A 22,423-nucleotide genomic window follows, 5' to 3' on the forward strand; every position below is an offset into this window, starting at 1 on the left:
TATTTATAATTGAGATGCATGTATTGTGTTAGTGGATGACTTAACTTTCAATCAAGATGTTAGATTGATAATTTTTCAATGGATATAAAAAGCATGCACAAGACATACCATTGCATTTTCAATTCTCATAGAAAATAATTTGATTTTGCTTATTCAGAAAAGGCTACATAACACTGGGGTTAGTTACTGCGTGATCACCTAAATATTACCAGTAAATGTTATTATTACAGATGGGGTTATTGCAGAAGGGGTTCTGATCACTATAGTCCTCGTTATTGATGATACATTTGAGCAACAAAAGTGTTTCTCACAATGCATTCATCCAAAAATGTTTAGTTTGATAATAATGCACCTTCTTAATGGACATTCAATAAGATTACAAAATCTGACTTGACAATGTAGGATGAGAGTAGGAGCCTTGACAATGTAGGATGAGAGTAGGAGCCTACTTCAATTCAAGTTTCAAGACTTTCAAGCCAGTCTGTATTTAGGCAGTTGTTTTCATCTCTGTAGCTACTTTCTTCCAGTTTGTTACATGTTACATATTCTCTATTTCCATCAGTCCTTCATCACCATCATCACCATCATCATCATCATCATCATCATTACCATCACCATCACCACCACCACCATCATCACCACCACCATCACCACCACCATCACCACCACCATCATCATCACCATCATTGCCATTATGCTGATGTGAATCTCCGGTCCGTATTTTCATATTTCCTTGAAGCCCGTTCGTAGTGATCCAGGATTGCACTATTCTAAAGAAGTCTATACGATGGAAACAATGCAACATAATGTAGAACGAAAGCAAACACACACACACACACACACACACACACACACACACACAAACACACACACACACACACACAAACACAAACACACACACACACACACACAAACACACACACAAACACACACACACAAACACACACAAACACATCACATGACTAAACATTTCTCACACTGAATTTCAATTTAAGGTAACAGCTTATTTGAATGTTCCAGCATAATACCATCGCAAGGGAGTCAGAGACACAACATTACGTAAAGTTATATGACAACCTTGTGTAGGCATTATGACGGAACATTCACATAAAGTATTGCCCGACTAAAGACATTAAATAATATGCTTTCTCATTAAGGTAACTTGAGAAAAAATAAAAAGAAGAAACCCACACACTGCTCTTGATAGTATCACTGCTCTTGATAGTATCACTGCTCTTGATAGTATCACTGCTCTTGATTGTATCGCTGCTCTTGTTAGTATCACTGCTCTTGATAGTATCACTGCTCGTTAGTATCACTGCTCTTGATAGTATCACTGCTCTTGATAGTATCACTGCTCTTGATGGTATCACTGCTCTTGATAGTATCACTGCTCTTGATGGTATCACTGCTCTTGATAGTATCACTGCTCTTCATTAAGCTTTACATATCGGCCTATAGGCCTTCGTGAGTGTTTTTAATTTGCACCCTTATGTAGACATTGCTTCTACATAAGGGTGCAAATTAACAACACTCACAAAAGCTCTGAAGAAGGCCTACAGGCCAATACGTGAAGCTTAATAAAGAGCAGTAATACTATCAAGAGCAGTGATACTATCAAGAGCAGTGATACTATCAAGAGCAGTGATACTATCAAGAGCAGTGATACTATCAAGAGCAGTGATGCTATCAAGAGCAGTAATATTATCAAGAGCAGTGATACTATCAAGAGCAGTGATACTATCAAGAGCAGTGATACTATCAAGAGCAGTGATATTATCAAGAGCAGTAATATTATCAAGAGCAGTAATATTATCAAGAGCAGTGATACTATCAAGAGCAGTAATATTATCAAGAGCAGTAATATTATCAAGAGCAGTGATGCTATCAAGAGCAGTAATATTATCAAGAGCAGTGATACTATCAAGAGCAGTGATACTATCAAGAGCAGTAATATTATCAAGAGCAGTGATACTATCAAGAGCAGTGATACTATCAAGAGCAGTAATATTATCAAGAGCAGTGATACTATCAAAAGCAGTAATATTATCAAGAGCAGTTATATTATCAAGAGCAGTGTGTGTGGGTTTCTTCTTCTTTCTCATGTTATTCAGCTGTTACCATGGCACCTGCAAAACAGATCGCTCAGATGTGCGAGTGCCTTTTGAACATGAAGGTAACTTAAAACTGAAGACAACAGTAGGCATGGATGCTGAAAAAGCCGTGTTCAGTATTTGATTCATTCAACAAGTCAAGAAAACCGGAGAATCCAGTATAAGTGTGACTTCAGGAAACCTTAGTAAATGTCTGAAAACGTTACAGGCGACTAACTTGTTTAGAATTAAAAGTGTGATTTTAGTATTGGTGTATGTAAAGTACTATTCATGTGCTTAATCAAAAGTGTGCAAATAAAATATCCTTATGTTAAATGATACAGCTATGATCTGTTTGTGCTACGAGGCTAAAATAAATACAGGTCAAAGGTTAGAAACATCCTTATTGTCCACAGGTTCAACAGAAGATGACTGGAAAAGTACATGCTAGTAAATAATAACATGATGTTCATGATATGACTTCGATAAGAAGAGGACACAGACATGAGCTTCAAATAAACCACGCAAAAAACTAGCAGCCAAATTTCACACAAAAACTCACCACAAACCAAGATTGGCCGCAAGCAGAGGAACCATCTTGATGATAATGAATCATACAAAGAAATCAAACAAAAACGAACTAAATCCAGAACAACGTCACAAAAAATGTAATAATCAAAACGACATCAAACTACCATGACTGAGACACTGACTTGAAAACTATGAACTACACAGAAACATACAATATGTTTATTGTTGTATAAGTGAGGGGGGGGGGGGGGGGGGGGGCTTACCTTGAGATTGTCCTACACCCTAGTCGTGTTGTATTCTGATTCGTGTTTGCTCAAAGAGCCAATGAGGCAGAACCTGAAATGTCACCGCTCTGTCGTTTATTATCAAACTTTTGTTTTGCATAGAGATTATCACATTTAAATGCATATATTTGCTACAAAAAAAAGCAGAACATTTCAACAGAGTTTTGAACTCTGGAAGTCTTGCATGCATAAAAATGGAGGTGCTGGGCGTTATAGTTAGAACGAGACTTATACAGGTTGAATACAGTAGAGCACACAAAGTGCATGCACAACAAAGATACTGGAACGTGGAAGTTATTTTGTAGGTACAAAAAGTGTTCCTCCATTTATTATTGTTAACATTTAATGTATCAAGCCATCAAGGTGCAGATACCTGTACAATAAAATATTATTTATAGAAAACAGGTTCATGCCAAAAGTTTGAACTGTACCAAATAAAAGAAACTATCACAGTTAACATCTAATATTAACAAAGTTAATTGTGTTTTTATCTTTTCAGTTTACAAAAGAAAGTTATTTGCATTCTAAATGGTTTTAATCAATAATCTCTTTATCAGTGACAGGCACCAATACAAGCCCTTGTGGTTGCGAGTCAGAGCAGACTGAGAGACTACAGACTGATCTACATGTCCTCTGTAGAAAATGGCAACATGCACTATCCTTGCACATCATAAATCAGTATTTTTAATTGAAGATGCATATCTAAAGACTTAACAAGGACACTGGCCATGTTTGTGGGTTACTGAGCGTGGTCTGGAGCTACAGGAGATACACAGATGGAGAAATACATCCGTATGAAGATAGAGAGAGAGAGAAGGGGAGGAGTGAGATAGTGGGTGATATAGAAAACAGAGGGGGTAGGTCTCACTACCACAGCATAGCCCTTTATGAACGATAGCAGAGTTGACAGGAAGAAGGAAGATCAAAGCAAAAAAGAAAGCTAACCCCCCCCCCAAAAAAAAAAAAAATAATAATAAAATAATGAACAGAAGAATGAAGGAAATACCAAAAATAGAGGAGGAGGATTCATTTTTTTTTTTTTATGGAAGAAAAATCTATGTCACCCTCCACCATGACATATTCTATTAGGATGTCTTCATTGATTGATAGATTGACTGATCATGGATCATCAAAAATCTATATATACTGACCGCTGGACTGCCTTCTCGTGACGCGACAGTCGGTGGCTCGTCGTGGGAACCTCTTCCAGGTCGTCGTCGAGGTCACACCCATTGTCGGCCGCTTCCTGCGAGTAGCTGTGCTTCATCACTAGGATGCTGCGCCGGTTCCCGGTGGCAACGCTGGGCAGCAGCGGCCGTACCGGCTGCGGTGGAAGGTCCGTGAGGAGGGCGGCAGCCTCGCGTGCACTCAGGTTGCTGCGGCTTCCCCGCCCACTGAGCGACAGCTGGGACAAGTGGGCGGAACCAGGGTTGGAGGCGGATCCACAATGGTGGTCGTGGATGCAGCGCGAGGATGAGTGATGCAGCGCGTGGTAGTTCTCGAAGTCCTCTGTTAGGTCCACTAGATCCGCAGAGGCAGCGGTGGCGTGCGTGGCGCTGCGTAGCGTGCAGAGGCCATAGTGCTGTGGCTCGAAGACCTCCTGGAACATGGTGGGGTCAAAGTCCTCGCGCCGGAGGATGTACTTCTTCCTGGGTTGTTTGATCTGAACGATGACTGACACGATGAGGAGGATGAGGACGATGCAGCAGGTGACGCCGATGATGGTGCCGTTGGTGTTGGTCAGGTTGTCCAGGATGTTGGCTTTCCTCTTCTCTGTTGGGGGAGGGAGGAAGGGAGAGGAAGAGAGGCAAGGGAGGAGGAGAGAGAAAGAGAGAAATAGAGAGATATATGGGAGGGAGACAGAGAAATAGAGAGAGATGGGAGGGAGACAGAGAGAAATAGAGAGAGAGATGGGAGGGAGACAGAGAGATACAGTGAGATAGATGGGAGGGAGACAGAGAGAAATAGAGAGAGAGATGGGAGGGAGACAGAGAGAAATAGAGAGAGAGATGGGAGGGAGACAGAGAGATACAGTGAGATAGATGGGAGGGAGACAGAGAGATACAGTGAGAGATCTAAATAGTAGATGTCAGGAGACATGTTCATGTTTCTAATTTAGAGGTCAGGAGACATGTTCATGTTTCTATTTTAGAGAGTGTGTCCTCTGCTTTCTTCTCCTCTTTGTAAATGTAGCCAAGTGGTAAAACACACTGCAGTTCTATAATTATTCCACTGCGTGGCAGTGCCCCTTTAAGAAATGACCAATTTACACCCACACAAGTCATGAAAACAGCACCAAAGTTTCCTGCGCAATAACACACACACACACACACACACACACACACACACACAGACACACACTTACACGCACCCCAGCAGATGGATAGATCACAGTTAGCAAGCAAATATGATTCCCAACACACAGAGGAAATTGACTACAAGATAAAGATCATGATGTTATTGATGAACAGCAGCTGCGTGAAAGGGTCAGGGTGTTAAGGAGTTTTACGGCCATTCCACCAGAGAACATACAAAGAGCACAAAACACTTAACGTGTGGAGAGAAGCTGCCTATAGGGAGAGGGCTGACATTTACTGTATACACTGGGCTGGATATACTTTGTGTGTGTGTGTTATTAAATTCCCTGGTTTTCCAGAAATCCTGGTTGGAGACTTCCAGTTGTCCTGCTTATTCCCTCCTGATTCCAGGAACCTCCAACCGGGATTTCGGTAAAACCAGGGTTCCAGGAATTGTGCAACCCTATGTGTGTGTGTTTTAGTGTGTGTGTGTGTGTGTGTGTGTGTGTGTGTGTGTGTATCTTTTTACAGCGTGTGTGTGTTTGTGAGTGCCTGTTTTCAGTGTGGTCAACTCCCCTGTTACAACAGCAACATTTACATTCCATCCAGAAAAAAGCAGACAAAGAACATGTCAGTTTACTGCTAATGAGGATAGATGCAGGCAGAGCACAGGAGCTACACATCACCAGGAACAGGGGGGGGGGGGGGAGGGGGGGGGGTGGAAACTAAGCAGCAGCACAAAAACATGTCCGGGGAAGATGCTGACTGGTACACATTTTCAATGCTAGCAACTTGTAGCGAATGGTAGCTTAGAAGGTGAGGAAGAAGCCCACACTGGCTTAACAATGGCTGGAAATTGCTGTTGTTTGTCATTGGGCGACGCTCAGGGTTACACGGATGAACAAACGCCAGGGTTACACAGAGGAACAAACGCCAGGGTTACACAGAGGAACAAACGCCAGGGTTACACAGAGGAACAAACGCCAGGGTTACACAGAGGAACAAACGCCAGGGTTACACAGAGGAACAAACGCCAGGGTTACACAGAGGAACAAACGCCAGGGTTACACAGAGGAACAAACGCCAGGGTTACACAGAGGAACAAACGCCAGGGTTACACAGAGGAACAAACGCCAGGGTTACACAGAGGAACAAACGCCAGGGTTACACAGAGGAACAAACGCCAGGGTTACACAGAGGAACAAACGCCAGGGTTACACGGAGGAACAAACATGCAGCGAGTGGACAGGTTTGGCGGCTGCCTGGGTCCGAACTCTGGTCACCGGCATGGTGACTGTGTAGCCCACAAAGCTAAAGGAGCTTGGAGGAACAATTCACCCAGCCTTAGCAGGGTCATGATCCTAGATATAGCATGTGTACTACCAACCCACTACAACCAGTCCTAGCCTCCTCCCTATAGCAGTCGGCCAGGGGGAACACTGTATCAACTGATCAGGAGCTCAGACATAAAGAGGTAGAGCTGAGGATCATAGTATGGATCTAATTGGACAGCTGTGAGAAAAGAGGGAGTCAGGAGAGATCAGGAGAGATCGGTAGAGATCTGGAGAGATCAGGAGAGATCAGGAGAGATCAGGAGAAATCTGGAGAGATCGGAAGAGATCGGGAGAGACCAGGAGAGATCAGGAGAGATCTGGAGAGATCAGCCGTTGAAAGGGCCCTCTCAGTACGATGGCCCCTGATCAACCCTGAGGACCAACAGGATAAAAGGGAAGGGGTTGTATGAATCATGGTATAGATCTAATAGGAAAAACAGAGAGAGTATGGATAACAAGGAGGTAACAGATAAGCACTGAAGATCAGAAAAAAGCTGAGAGGGACAAAGTTCAGGAAATAAAATAAGAAGTAGTGGATTATCGATGGACTTGGTCTTCAAAGAGGATAGAGGGGTATTAGAAGTGGATCATGACATGGAATCAGTGGAACAGGATACATTGTTAAGGAAGTGTAACATCAGAATCAGGTATGGATTGAGAGGGAGAGAGGGAGAAAGGTGATCAGAGATCAATACATAGGGAATTGTGCTGAATGCTCGTGTGGAAAATACATTCATTGGAATACTGAGCATCAAGTATGGATCAGGCGGGATGGAATTATATTAGGAGTGTGTGAAGGAAGCACTGTGGGAAGTGCATGGATTGAGAGGAACATACATTGGATACAGCGAGGGGATACACAGTGGATTGGTTTGGATTGACATGGGATTTAATGTGATCATGTCAAGAGAGAGGGAGGTGGGAGAGAGTGGTAGAGCCGATTTTGGACAAATCCGTCAAGACACCAACCAAAATAAAGGGTTAAAAATTGGTTTTAAATCAGCTCCTGAATTTAATTGAATATAGCTATGATACCCCTCATCTTCATGTAATGACGTGGATTTTTTTTTGGGGGGGGGGTTGAGCCTGGGTTTGACCTCTCACCTTTGCAGTGGTTCTCGTCCCAGGGGTAGACACAGTTCTGAATACCGTTACACACCAGGGTGTTGTTGATGCACATGTTACTGTGACAGAAGAAGGCATCCGGCTCGCACGGAGCTGTAATGACAGGAGAGAGAACAACATTAGACAGAGACATACACTATATGCTTATAGGAATCAGTTGCTTGCAGTGCTCTCCATTTTTGTGATTCATTTTGTATTAGACGTTTCCCCATAATAATCACAAGTATGAGCTACATTGCTCAAATGGTCAAGGATGAATGTGATTTCTATGAAAGGAGTGCACACGTTTGCAGACCAAACAGCCTTTTACCCTGTCTGATCTGACACAAAAATCAATCCCATCAGCAAGCAAAAAATCATCCAACAACATAAATCATTATCAGAGACAGACATGAACCTGTATACAGTATAATGATGCTCCAGATTTGGGGTGAATTTGAAAGCGCATTACTCAGCTCTGAACCCATCTGCTCTTCGTGACTTTCCTCCTCTTCAGAAATCCGTTGAGACAAGGCTGTGCATAGTAATCTCTCTGGGAGTGTACTTCATAAAGCTATCTATATAATTACACAGACAGGGTAACACCTGGAGAGAAGACTTTGATATCCTGGAGATGTCAGACTAACACATGTAGTAATCAACTAGGCCTGAATCCTTCAGGGCCAGAGCTACTGCATATATACATAACTTAACTTGAACGTGAACACTAATTATCTATGTATAGATGCCAACAGGGAGATATGTGCAAAGTTTAAAGAGGCAAGTTATGACTGTGTGTTGATACTGGCAGGGAACGAACGCTGTGCCTGTGTGTTTGTGTGTGTGTATGTGTGTGTTTGTGCATGTGTGTGTGTGTATGTGCGTATCCGTAAGTGCGAGTGTGTGCAAGTGTGACACAGAGCTGTATATGTGTCGATGGTTGGCGACTGAGATCATAAAATTGAGAGATGTGAGGAGACAAGGGAGAGAGAGAGTGTTAGGAGAGAGAGAGAGGTGTTAGGAGAGAGAGAGAGAGAGAGAGAGGTGTTAGGAGAGAGAGAAAGGTGTTAGAGAGAGAGAGAGAGAGAGAGAGAGAGAGAGAGAGAGAGAGAGAGAGAGAGAGAGAGAGAGAGATAAAGAGAGCGTGTGTGTGTGTGAGAGTGTGAGAGAGAGAGAGAGAGAGAGAGAGAGAGAGAGAGAGAGAGAGAGAGAGAGAGAGAGAGAGAGCACCTTCGAGGCAGCGTGAATAGAGTTATCCAATTATAGTGTCTCTGGTAATGTGTCAGCCGCCCCATCATCACGCCGGTAATTAGACAATCACCAATAACACTAATGCACTGGCCTACTGCGGCCCACCCAGTGTAATGGACAGACCCAACCAGTGTAATGGACAGACCTACTGACGAATCAAATGACTACACCGAGCCAAGACAGTTTGCTCCATTCAATCTGATGTAATTTAATGGGATTTAATCAATCTTTATTACATTCCAAGGGTTATCTGTTTCTAGTAGTATAGTTTTAACTGAACATTAAATATTTAGTGCACTGACTCAACAGAACAGAGGGTAGGGATATAAGGGTTGACTCATTGGACAAGAACAAACGATTTCATTGAATTGAAGTCCACCAGTCCCAATTCACATACATTCCTTTGAATGACTCTGGATATGCACATGTTCTGGTTTAGTGCGTCATGCATTCAAGTCAGTCCCCAAGTCATGCCATTTATGAGGAGTTGCATGCAGACTGGTAGGAGCAGCACTTCACACTAAATCCTCTGTCTCCTGTAGGGCCTTAGAGTGTGAGCTTAATGGATGGCTGTGTTTAAACAATGGTTATTTACTGGTTGTGGACAGGGAAGTGGTCACAGACACACACATGCATACTAATGCGTGGGGCATTAAACAACGTAGAATGATGATGGATGATGGATGATGGAAGACTGTTTTCATCCCTCCATTGATCCCAGGGGTATAATAATGACTCCTCCCCCTCCGTCTCGCTCTTCCTGAACACAGTACCAGGTCTTACCACCAAGGGGAGGGCTATCCCTCCCCTTCCCACCACTCCACAGGGAAAGGGGGATACCTAGTCAGTTGTACAACTGAATGCATTCAACTGAAATGTGTCTTCCGCATTTAACCCAACCCCTCTGAATCAGAGAGGTGCAGAGGGCTGCCTTAATCGACATCCACATCATCGGCGCCCGGGGAACAGTGGGTTAACCTCCTTACTCAGGGGCAGAACGACAGATGTTTACCTTGTCAGCTCTGGGATTCAATCCAGCATCCTTTTGGTTACTGGCCCAAAGCTCCTACCCACCAGGCTACCTGCCGCCCGCACAGCTGACTTTATGAAGAGGTGGATCCAAACTAATCTGCAGCTACATTTATTCCCAGACATTTTGTATCCCACCCTGCCTGCCTCCCACCCCACCCTGCCTGCCTCCCACCCCACCCTGCCTGCCTCCCACCCCACCCTGCCTGCCTCCCATCCCACCCTGCCTGCCTCCCACACCACCCTGCCTGCCTGCCTGCCTCCCGACCCGGCCTGCCTTCTACCCCACCCTGCCTGCCTCCTAACCCACTCTGCCTGCCTCCCACCCCACCCTGCCTGCCTGCCTCCCACCCGGCCCGGCCTGCCTTCTACCCCACCCTGCCTGCCTCCCATCACCCGCAGGCCATCAGTTGGTGAATCCTGGTTTAGATGTTGTTGCAGAGAGTTTGTGAATGCAGCTCTAAACTCTGAAGATCTGACTGGGTATCTGCTGAGACACTGTTTGTGTTTAAAGGGTATTAAACAGTGACTTTAGCTCTGCTGTTTTAGTCTACAGGGTGTATATGAGGATCAGCTGAAGAGAGATGTGGTCAACCTGCATATTGCCTGGTGGTGCCTGCATGTTTAAAACAGTGTTGATGGTGTTGCTTGTGTGGTGCTGAACGCAGCACTGGCAGACGGGCTCGCTGGGTATCGGTTGAGTGACTTAGGCAGCAGTGTTACCGGGGCAATGGCACATCCTGTCTTCATTCAGTGGATAGGCCTCACAAAGAGGAAACAACTGCACTGCCTATACATTAACACGCATACACACAAACACACACATGCAAACCGATCTAACAATTTTGTAACTTATATAGATCTGTGTGTGTATTTAGAGAGAGAGAGAGAGAGAGAGAGTGTCTGTGTGTGTGTGTGTGTGTGTGTGTGTGTGTTATGATAGCTCTCAAGCAGCATCGAGAGGGGATACACTCCCTAATGGAATGCTCCCCCTCCAGTCACCAGGCGCTGTTTAAACACTCGTAAAGCTACATGAGATCCTTAGTCCGCCCTCAGCGGTTTGGCCCAAGCCCATTACCTCGGGGGATAACTCTACAGTGAACACACACATATACAGAAACCATCTCTCTGTCTCTGTCTCTGTCTCTGTCTCTGTCTCTGTCTCTGTCTCTCCTCTCTCTTCTCTCTCTCTCTCTCTCTCTCTCTCTCTCTCTCTCTCTCTCTCTCTCTCTCTCTCTCTCTCTCTCTCTCTCTCTCTCTCTCTCTCTCTCTCTCTCTCTCTCTCTCTCTCTCTCTCTCTCTCTCTCTCTCTCTCTCTCTCTCTCTCTCTCTCTCTCTCTCTCTCTCTCAATGGACAGAGCCATCAACGTGGAACATTAGTGGCCGCCACTAAAGAGACACTACGGCTGGGTTGTTTTTAGGGTCTGTTTAACAGTATTGGGTTAGGGGGTCACGCTATGAGGGGTAGGGGCGTGAATGTACCCCATCCATACATGAATGTGCCCCATCTGTACCATCCCCCACTAGATTGTTCATGTTCCAGTAAATGGCTTTACTGCATGGCTTTTCAATTGCACAACATACATAGCTATTGCCACAGATACATGATACATACATGTATCATGATGACTGTTCTAGCAACACGTATCTGTGTATTTCCAGCCAGTCCATACGCTGCCAGGATATGAGTGAACGTGTATGTGTTCATCATCAACAGTCTTACGTTCTTGGAAGGTGGTGAAAAGTATCCTGAAGCGGCTCCGGCGGCTGCCCTGGTCGGCCCACATCCTGATCACCCCCGTGGTGGACACCAGCATCACGTCGTTGGCCACCGTAGAGCAGAACTTGTTCTTCAGGTCCTCCACGGACGAGCTGCCGTCGTACACCGCCACAAAGTTACGCTTGCACTCGTTACTATTCTGCATCTCATAGTCCAGGAAACGCAGGTAGATCTAGGTGTGAGGGGAGGGAGAAGGAAGAGAGAGGAGAGAGGAGAGAGGAGAGTGGAGAGAGAGAGAGAGAGAGAGAGAGAGAGAGAGAGAGAGAGAGAGAGAGAGAGAGAGAGAGAGAGAGAGAGAGAGAGAGAGAGAGAGAGAGAGAGAGAGAGAGAGAGAGAGAGAGAGAGAAAGAAAGAGAGAAGGGGTGGAGGAGAGAGGGAGCAGGGTGGAGGGAGAAGAAAGGAGGGTGGAGGGAGATAGAGTGAGGAGGTGTGGAGGAAGAGGGAGAGGGAAGAGAGAGGAGAGAGAGAAGAGAAATGGAAAGAGAGAGAGAGAGAGAGAGAGAGAGAGAGAGAGAGAGAGAGAGAGAGAGAGAGAGAAGAGAGAGAAGAGAGAGAGAGAGAGAGAGAGAGAGAGAGAGAGAGAAAGAAAGAAAGAAAGAAAGAGAAGTGGAAGGGATTTGACAAGGAGAGGAAGCATAAAGATAGATTATTAGAGAAAGGAGGAAAGAAGTTTGACAGAGATAGAGGATGAGGGATAGAGATGTCAAAAGAAATGGGAGAAGGAGAATGGGAGAGGGAAAACAGGGGGAGGGGAAAGATGGGAGAGAGAGATACATGTTGAGTCATTCCTTCTCGCTGTATCACTTTCAGTCGTCACATCATCAGCAGTAGGACAAAGCCTTGTAGTGACAGCAGTGTCCTATCAGGCTATGACACACTTCCTCAAACAGATCATTATGTTTGCACTCTCATTCATGTCTAAGGGTCTGCTAGATCAAACATTTGTCTTCACTCTAAAACACATACAGTCATCACACTCGGCACTCCCGAGAGACCAGAGAAGTTGTAGATGAATCATTCCATGGTTCACTCACTAGGCTTCATACAGTAGGATTGTAAGACACCATCACAGTCTTCCTGTCTCTCTTAGAAGGTTTGACCACATACATTTGACCCTTATCACAAAACTAGCTCTGGAAGAAAGGAAAATGCACCTTCACACATCACAGCCAGACTGTTTGAAATATTAAACAAATCAACATTTTATCAAATCAAAGTTTATCGGTTGTGTACACTGATTTGCAGAATCTCAGAATCTGCCGCCCTCCTGGGCTTCTCACGCACGACTAGGGTGTGGCCGTAATGCCCCCCGAAAAAAATCCATGCTCTGCGGGCCAAAGTGGCCGTTGTGCCCTTGGGCTGAATATAATAGTTCCCTTCTCCCGGCTGTCAATCGCCTTGCTGCAAAGCAACTCTCACTCATATCGCTCTCTCAAATATCTAAATTCTTATTAACCAATGCCCGTCAAGTGATCGGGTTCTTCTCATGGGCATCTCATCTCCAAAGTAGGCTACAAGAGAAGACAGACACATTGGGGATGCAACGGCACGAGTCCTTATCGAATTCCGAGGTGTTTATTGAAGATGTTAGAAGAACTGTCCACGTTTACTTTTCGTCAGCCAACTTGATGAGTAGGCTTAACGAACAGCAAAAGCACTAGCCTATGTCAATCTACTATCCCCCATAGTACAAAAGTTGATTTATTCTACTGGTCAGGTTGTCCTTCTGTACGATAAATACATATTCCAAACATACTCTGGGACAGTTGTGGGACGCGATAGATCCCAAATTAATACAACCACTGTAGCCTACATCAAAAAAACGTTTTAAAACAATGAGGCTGATGCAACAGATCAGAACGTTTAGATTAAAATGTTGATAAAATATTAGGCTATTTCTTCACATTATAAGTGCAGCAATGTGCACACTGTAGTAGGCTATAAGCGCAAATGTTCCAAAATACAAATAGCGGAAGTGCACCGCCAATGTGAGCGCTTTCATATGACAGAGATGAAACCATCCTTCAGAAATGTAGAAAGACTCATCAACAAGCATGTGTTGTTAATATGACTAGGATTGTGTATTTGGCTGCTGGACAATGAAAGAAAGTTGAGAACTTGAGAGTATTAGGCTACTGGTTTCAATGGCATATGAAGTGTTTATAAAATAACATGGTAAGACATGCCTCATGAATTTACAAAAAACGTCCAGGATTTAAACAATTACGTATATGGTTAAATAGTTATATTGACTGCCTCCACTCAGATTGCAAGGTGGGTGATGTTGCAGTATGCAACAGACACTGGCCTTTCTCTCCTATCTGAACTAACAGTACATCAAGAATGTCAACAGAATCAAAGCCTTTAGATATTAATAATGATCCTACATTATATTTGTCAAAACATGACTTGGTGTTTAGCCTAAATGTACATTATATATATAAAATTAGTGGATTTGGTCCCTTTGGAAAGCCAACTACTGAACCATCCGATGATGGGATTTATAAATACATTATCTGGACTCCCGAAAGGACTGATCTCTATAATACCCTATATATACAAAAGTATGTGGACACCCCTTCAAATGAGTGGATTCATCTATTTCAGCCATACCCGTTGCTGACAGGTGTATAAAATCGAGCACACCGCCATGCAATCTCCATAGACAAACATTGGCAGTAGAATGGCCTTACTGAAGAGCTCCGTGACTTTCAACGTGGCGCCATCATAGGATGCCAACTTTCCAACAAGTCAGTTCGTCAAATTTCTGCCCTGCTAGAGCTGCCCCGGTCAACTGTAAGTGCTGTTATTGTGAAGCCACGGCCACACAAGCTCACAGAATGTGACCGCTTAGTGCTGAAGCGCATAGCGCGTGAAAATTGTCTGTCCTCTGTTGCAACACTCACTACCGAGTTCCAAACTGCCTCTGGAAGCAACGTCAGCACAATAACTGTTCATCAGGAGCTTCATGAAATGGGTTTCCATGGCTGAACAGCCGCACATAAACCTAAGATCACCATGCGCAATGCCAAGCGTCGGCTGGAGTGGTGTAAAGCTGGCCGCCATTGGACTCTGGAGCAGTGGAAACACGTTCTCTGGAGTGATGAATCACGCTTCACCATCTGGCAGTCCGACAGACTAATCTGGGTTTGGTGGATGCCAGGAGAACGCTACCTGCCCCAATGCATAGTGCCAACTGTAAAGTTTGGTGGAGGAGGAATAATGGTCTGGGGTTGTTTTTCATGGTTCGGGCTAGGCCCCTTAGTTCCAGTGAAGGGAAATCTTAACGCTACAGCATACAATTACATTCTAGTCGACTCTGTGCTTCTAACTTAGGGAAGGCCTAAACTGTTTCAGCATGACAATGCCCCCGTGCACAAAGTGAGGTCCATACAGAAATGGTTTGTTGAGATCGGTGTGGAAGAACTTGACTGGCCTGCACAGAGCCCTGACCTCAACCCCATTGAACACCTTTGGGATGAATTGGAACACAGACTGCGAGCCAGGCCTAATCGCCCAACATCAGTGCCCAATTTCACTAATACTCTTGTGGCTGAAGTCCCCACAGCAATGTTCCAACATATTGTGGAAAGCCATCCCAGAAGAGTGGAGGCTGTTATAGCAGCAAAGCGGGGACCAACTCCATATTAATGCCCAAGATTTTGTAATGAAATGTTCGACGAGCAGGTGTCCATATACTTTTGGTCATGTAGTGTATGTCATTACAAGTCTAATTTAAGTTTGGCTTCATTTTCAGGCGCCTCTCTCATGTTAGCATCGGTCTGGACATGACAGGCTGTAGCCAATAGCTATCACCTACACTTTGACATGTAGGCTAATTATATTATGTACAATTACCTAGACTTATTTTTTTCTTAACAGAATAGCTACTGTTTTTCAGTTTTCAAATCAATTGAATTGGCTATTTTGGTGCCCTAGCACATGGCCTTGGTGCCCTGGGAGATTGGGCACCTCTTGAAGGCCAAATGTCCTTGCCCCTAAAATCACAGAATTCCAGGCCTGGAAGGGACCATTTCAAAAAAGAAAAAAAAGGTTATCAGTGATGTGCATGCTGAGGAACTTGAAGTTGTTCCCAGTCACCTCACCATGGTTAAATGCGGTGGTTGGCGCTTTTCAGTCACCGAGTCAGTGTATATGTCAATTCTATTCTCAGAGGGGACATTTCAAAACAGTCTTGAAGCATAGATTCCGATTGGTCAGACCAACGATGAACAGTCCTTACGATGGGAGCTCACTGTTTAAGTTTCTGCTTATAGGTGGGAGGAGCAGAATGGAGGTGTGATCTGATTTGCCGAAGAGAGGTTGGGGGAGGGCCTTACCATGATAGAGAGGATGCTTTCTTATTAAACGATCAAAGAGCTAAGAGCTAAGAGTTTTTCCTGGCTGTATGACCTAACAAGGCAAAAACTCCAGGCACTAGTTATGGCCTATCACTAAGTCCCAGAGTTGTTCCTGGTCAGGTCTTAGGAAAAACTCAGGGCCCTAATTATAACCGCAAGTCACACTTCCACGTAACAGCTTTACCAATCTGAGATAATCTGAATCCGTGTCTATAAATATTAACCACATACTGTATTTCATAATGACAGCTTTTCACTGTGAGGCTAACACTTCCTGACACCTCCAGCATCGGAGCCTGCCATTCGTTCATCAGACTGAGATTGGCCAATCACTGCTGCTGTTCTGGCCCGCTGCACATAACACCTAGCATAATTACAGTTAATGAGCTGCCGGCTCGGGTCGTGCGGTGAGGAAATGTAGTGCTTTAACTGTTTTAAGACGAACGGCACAGATGCACAGAACTAATGGAGCCTGCTGTGTCAGCTCGGTTTGAACCAACAGAAGTGGAATAGATAGGGAGAGTAAAAAACGTCCTTCTCTCTCTCTCTCTCTCTCTCTCTCTCTCTCTCTCTCTCTCTCTCTCTCTCTCTCTGCTCTCTCTCTCTCTCTCTCTCTCTCTCTCTCTCTCTCTCTCTCTCTCTCTCTCTGAACTCAACTGTCATAAGGCCTACATAACCCTATCATAATACTGACATTACAGATGCCATTAGGAGTTATACCAACTAATGTCAGTTTGATAAGTGATTCCAATGATAAGTATGTTGTATGTTATCATTCAAAGAACGTCTTCCAACAAAACATTACTTATCATATTTCTACTAAGCACTACAGCTTGGGGTGTGTCCATCACACCTTTAGTATTAAAGGGGATCCACTGAGAATCCTATTGTGCATCTCTCCAGGTTTAAACCAGTCATATGGGGGACCTAAATGGCCTAGGCATTTACCTGGCATTCTAGAACAGGACAGCTGATCGTACAGAGCTACGACAGCTCCAATCAGCACTGCTGAGATATGGAGACCTAACACATCAGCTTTATCAGGCGCCTTGCATGGCCTAGCATCTGGGTAGGAAGGGGGCCTTGCATGGCCTAGCATCTGGGTAGGAAGGGGGCCTTGCATGGCCTAGCATCTGGGTAGGAAGGGGGCCTTGCATGGCCTAGCATCTGGGTAGGAAGGGGGCCTTGCATGGCCTAGCATCTGGGTAGGAAGGGGGCCTTGCATGGCCTAGCATCTGGGTAGGAAGGGGGCCTTGCATGGCCTAGCATATGGGTAGGAAGGGGGCCTTGCATGGCCTAGCATCTGGGTAGGAAGGAATAGGGCCAAGAATATGCCTGGTGTTTTCTTCAACAAGGAGATATTTAGTGTGTATTGATGGATGTGTTCTCTTTCTTTCTTTCTTTCTTTCTTTCTTTCTTTCTTTCTTTCTTTCTTTCTTTCTTTCTTTCTTTCTTTCTTTCTTTCTTTCTTTCTTTCTTTCTTTCTTTCTTTCTTTCTTTCTTTCTTTCTTTCCTTCCCTTTCCCTCTTTCTCTTTCTCAATCATATACAGATTCATCCAGACCTCAGTTTTTTTTTTAAAGCTTTTTTCACATCGCCCCATCCAAACCCAGCTCTCCTAAATAGCAAATATTGTGAAGTACTAGTCACTGGATTACTTCATGAAGCCTAATGAAGGCCATGGATCAGGCAGAAAGAATCACAGCGCAGTGTCGTGTCGTGTGGATATCGGCTCGTAAAAAACAGCCTGTGGGAACCATCGATTCCAAAGCACCCAATAATGACACAGCATCCATCACTGACTAGAGGAAGGGGAAGACGACGAGAGGAAGAGGAAGACGACTAGAGGAAGGGGAAGATGACTAGAGGAAGAGATAGACGACTAGAGGAAGAGGAAGACGACTAGAGGAAGAGGAAGATGACTAGAGGAAGAGGAAGACGACTAGAGGAAGAGGAAGACGACTAGAGGAAGAGGAAGACGACTAGAGGAAGAGGAAGATGACTAGAGGAAGAGGAAGACGACTAGGGGAAGAGGAAGATGACTAGAGGAAGAGGAAGATGACTAGAGGAAGAGGAAGATGACTAGAGGAAGAGGAAGACGACTAGAGGAAGAGGAAGACGACTAGAGGAAGAGGAAGACGACTAGAGGAAGGGGAAGACGACTAGAGGAAGGGGAAGACGACTAGAGGAAGAGGAAGACGACTAGAGGAAGAGGAAGACGACTAGAGGAAGAGGAAGACGACTAGAGGAAGAGGAAGATGACTAGAGGAAGAGATAGACGACTAGAGGAAGAGGAAGTTGACTAGAGGAAGAGGAAGACGACTAGAGGAAGAGGAAGATTACTAGAGGAAGAGGAAGAGGAAGACCAAAACAAGATTCGCAGCACAGCCATAATGAGTCTGAAAACCAACTGGTTCAAGGAATGAGAATGAGAATTTGAATCTTTCTGCCATTATTTTGATGGGATGATGCACAACAATAGTATGACAAAACAACCACAAAAGTGTTACAAAAATGTTGATCAAGTGCTGGCTTAGAGCCAGTGGGCAAAACTCCAATCCTTGAGAGCAGCAGTGTTTAGTTGTTATATTTCCTGCCCCTTTAAGAGCAGGAAACACAGAGAGTGTGAGAGAAAGATCACGTATTTACCTGATTTGTTTAATATTAATAGTTAACAATTAATATGCTTAAGAATAGTACAGACATTTCTTAACTACAATGCTGTGCTTTTCGTAAGGATGGTTCCCTCTAGCTCCCTGCAGCTGGTCTGGGCGTGTAGTCAAGGACATGGGATAGAGATTAACTTGAGGAACAGATAGACCTGTAGTGTTTCAATTTCTCGTTGTGTCTGAGTAACCTTGTCACAAGGTCAAGACAGAGCCTCAGCGTGACCACAGTCTTTCAGTTCATCCTGTCTTTTACTATCTTCCAAGGGCGCAGCTGTGTGGAGATATGGGCAGTAACGGAACTAACATTATCACTTGTTTGTGCTCTATGACCCGATACACATAGCCACAAGAAGAAAACAAGGTGGCTCCTGATCTGCCAGGGAGGGGTGTGCTTCTATGAAAAGCAGAGATTGTTCTAGACACTTTTCCAGAACTTATGAAGAGCTATACAAGTCCTGTTGACTCTGTATTAACTTTGGCCTGCAATTGCATACCTAGAGATCTTTTACATATACTCAGAAGCCGTTGTCTGTGTTATTTTCTAAGGTTTAAAGTTTGTTTTAGAATAAGAGAATATCAGCACTGTGCAAAGAATCCTCAACATTTTGGAGAGCTTGCCAGGAGTGAGTGACAACCTGCCGTTGGCGTGAGCGTCGACCCACTGTGCCGTGCAACTAATTACTTAAAGGTAAGCAGACGGCTGTTATATCTATAATTTGTCTGTAATTTGAACAAAACGCTGTGTGGTTGATGACTTATTCTGACACGTAAGTGGCGCCTCACTCACAGTATGCTGTTCATTTAAGAGACGAAACCTACATTGTGGTATATATTGATTTATTTACAAACTCTTAATAGATCAACCTGTTGGAAATTGACACAGACCACCTAGGTGATAGTTAGAAATTCTTATGGTGTGAATATGATTACATTTACGTCATTTAGCAGACGTTCTTATCCAGAGGGACTTACAGTTAGTGAGTGCATACATCATTTAAAAAAAAATGTGTTTTATACCGGCCCCCCGTGGGAATCGAACCCACAACCTTGGCGTTGCAAATGCCATGCTCTACCAACTGAGCTACATCCCTACAGGATTAAAGGATTAAAGGCCTGTAATTGTGTACTCCGGAGTTCTAGGACGGTAAACGAGATGTTTGTCCTAGTTGTGTTGTATGTTGTATAAATTGTATATATGATTATGAGTGACTCATTGTTGATGGCTGCAATATGTAGAGAAAGCACTAGATAGAGTAGGTCTGCTCAGCCTGTGGGGGTGAATGGTTTGCTTGAGCGGCTGTGATTCATTCAGTTTGGTTAAGTTGGATGTTTCATCTGTCTCATTCAGGTTGCTCATTGATCAGCTTGATCAATCTGTTTGATTCAACTGTTTTTGTCTGACTCGTTTTGTACAAGACTGGTTTTATTCGACCCGCTCGAGTTTGCAAAAGCAATTCGTTCATCATGGTCAACTGGTCTGACTCAATTTGTGCATTCAATTCATCGAGGTCACTCAGTTGTTCATCTGGTGTATTTGTTCAATTCGTCTGATTAATTTGTTCTTCCTGCTGGTCATTCTGTTCGATTAATTTCGGCACGAGCGGCTGCTCATCAGAAAATAAAAAGAAATCCTGCGAATAATAGCCTTTTCTGTGCTGAGGAGGTGAATCAGGAAAGGGACTAGATTTGAGGTCGCTTGAAGCTTCTGTCTCTGGTGGGGAGAGGGCGTGCCTAATCTAGCATTAGGAGGAGAAGAATAAGCGGTGCGTGAATGTTCGCTGACATACTGACTGTGGAAAAATTCAAGTTTCCAGGATGGTTAGAATTAGGAGCAAGGAGGGCACAAATAAGAACACCCCAATATAACATTCAAAGGTGGACCAGGAGATAAGATAACATTCAAACCACAATTATTTAAACAGTGGTGGATACAGGAAATAGTCATAATAGAAATCTGGGTAGGAGAATTTGAGATATGGACTAGCCGTCCAGGTATAAACATGAATATAAAGAAGTAAAAGAGAAAACTAAAAAGGAAAGTTGGGGAAATAAATGCCAAGACGAAGAATAGAATGAGAACCGGCGGCATTCAGATATAGGATAAAGGGATGTACAATAGTGGAATACACAGTGACAGCAAACATAAAAATAATAACATATGATGTGGACATACTGAAAGACAGGAAAAGCAGATTTAGGAATTTAGATACAAAAGACTTAGATTACGAAAATAGAAGGGAAGGAATATTGGAGAAAAAAGTAACGTGGGTATTAATAGGGGAAATTAGGGTGTGGTCCGGCCATTGTATCTCAGTGGGACCAATCCTTGCAGGTTTCCCACATTTGGAAACCTTAGAAGTGATTTATGATTATGGTAAAATTGGTTATAGTAAAATGGCAATGTGATAGATTTGACATTTCAAATTTGGGGCCGTTTTATAGAAGAAAATATTCCTGCAGGTTATACAAATATTGATTAAGTGTGTTTGGGAATAGCATTGTGTGAATGTGGAAATAAGTCTCAATCTGAAGTTTGGATAATAAGAGATAGAAATGTGTATGATAAGATGATTGAGATTTGGATAATAAGCTTTGAAAAAACGTTCCGTACATCACTGCCCAGCATAGAATATCACAGGGTGATATTGAGAGTGGGATGTTATTTTAGAAAGTAGCGGCAAGTCTATATTTTCTGGGAGGCTTGACTTTGTCGGGGTTTCCGGAAGGTTAGAGAACTGCTGAGGATCCCATGACAGGCCGGGCAGTGTCCGGGAAACTAAAGTTGTTGTTTTTTGGTTCCGCTGGGAGTATGTTTGAAGAAGCTGATTTGTGTTGATTGAGAATCGTTAAAAACACGAATGGATTGGTTGATGTTCTATATGGATTCTGTGAATATATGAAAATATGATGAATTTTATGTGTGTGTAATCGATTACTAGAGATTTGATAAAGTAATAATTGGAATAATATTCATATACTAACTTTCCCACACAAACGTAGACATATGTCAGGGGTGAGAAACAATAAATGAAAGTTTTCTGAGTTGGTGCCGTTTATGGATCATTTGATAGAGATAAGGTTAAGCATTATATGACTGTCTACAATTACATTTTACATTTAACATATTTAGCAGACGCTCTTATCCAGAGCGACTTACAGGAGCAATTAGGGTTAAGTGCCTTGCTCAACGGCACATCGACAGATTTTTCAGCTAGTCGGCTCGGGGATTAGAACCAGCAACCTTTCGGTTACTGGCACAACGCTCTTAACCACTAAGCTACCTGCCACCCCATGTACAAGTAACACTGCAAGGACACAGGTTTTAAGAAGACAATTTGGCAGCAAAATAATTAGAGAACCACAATTCTAAAATGACTTAACCTGCACTGTATGAGTATAATAACTTGGATAAAAATAACATCATTCTGTCAACATTTAGGACAAAAGGACGTGAAATCTGAAAAGACAAAATGATATAAAACGTACAACATATGATCAGCAAGCCAACAACACAACGGTACTCTTTAGAGATAATCCTGTGAGTATTGATGACAGTAGTTTACCTGAGTTAGATACCGGTTAACAGTGGTTAAAAATCAAGAAGCACATACATCGGACAAAGAGTTATGGAGAACTGACTTCATCATAGTGCAGAGAATTACAGGGAGAGGGGGATGAGGGACTGGACTGG

General features: G+C 43.7%; 1 protein-coding gene across 1 annotated transcript; it reads right to left on the minus strand.

The window, feature by feature from the left end:
- Window positions 1-2,899: 2,899 nt before the first annotated feature.
- Window positions 2,900-14,570, minus strand: LOC311114234 (neuropilin and tolloid-like protein 1; the record flags this gene model as incomplete). Its single annotated transcript, XM_084189497.1, has 5 exons — window positions 2,900-2,960; window positions 4,060-4,681; window positions 7,644-7,757; window positions 11,647-11,875; window positions 14,541-14,570. 5 exons carry the CDS (start codon window positions 14,568-14,570, stop codon window positions 2,900-2,902), a joined length of 1,056 nt encoding a protein of 351 aa, XP_084045623.1.
- Window positions 14,571-22,423: the final 7,853 nt, after the last annotated feature.

Source organism: Coregonus lavaretus, assembly GCF_964263955.1.
Source record: "Coregonus lavaretus genome assembly, contig: HAP1_SCAFFOLD_1659, whole genome shotgun sequence".
NCBI lineage: Eukaryota > Metazoa > Chordata > Actinopteri > Salmoniformes > Salmonidae > Coregonus > Coregonus lavaretus.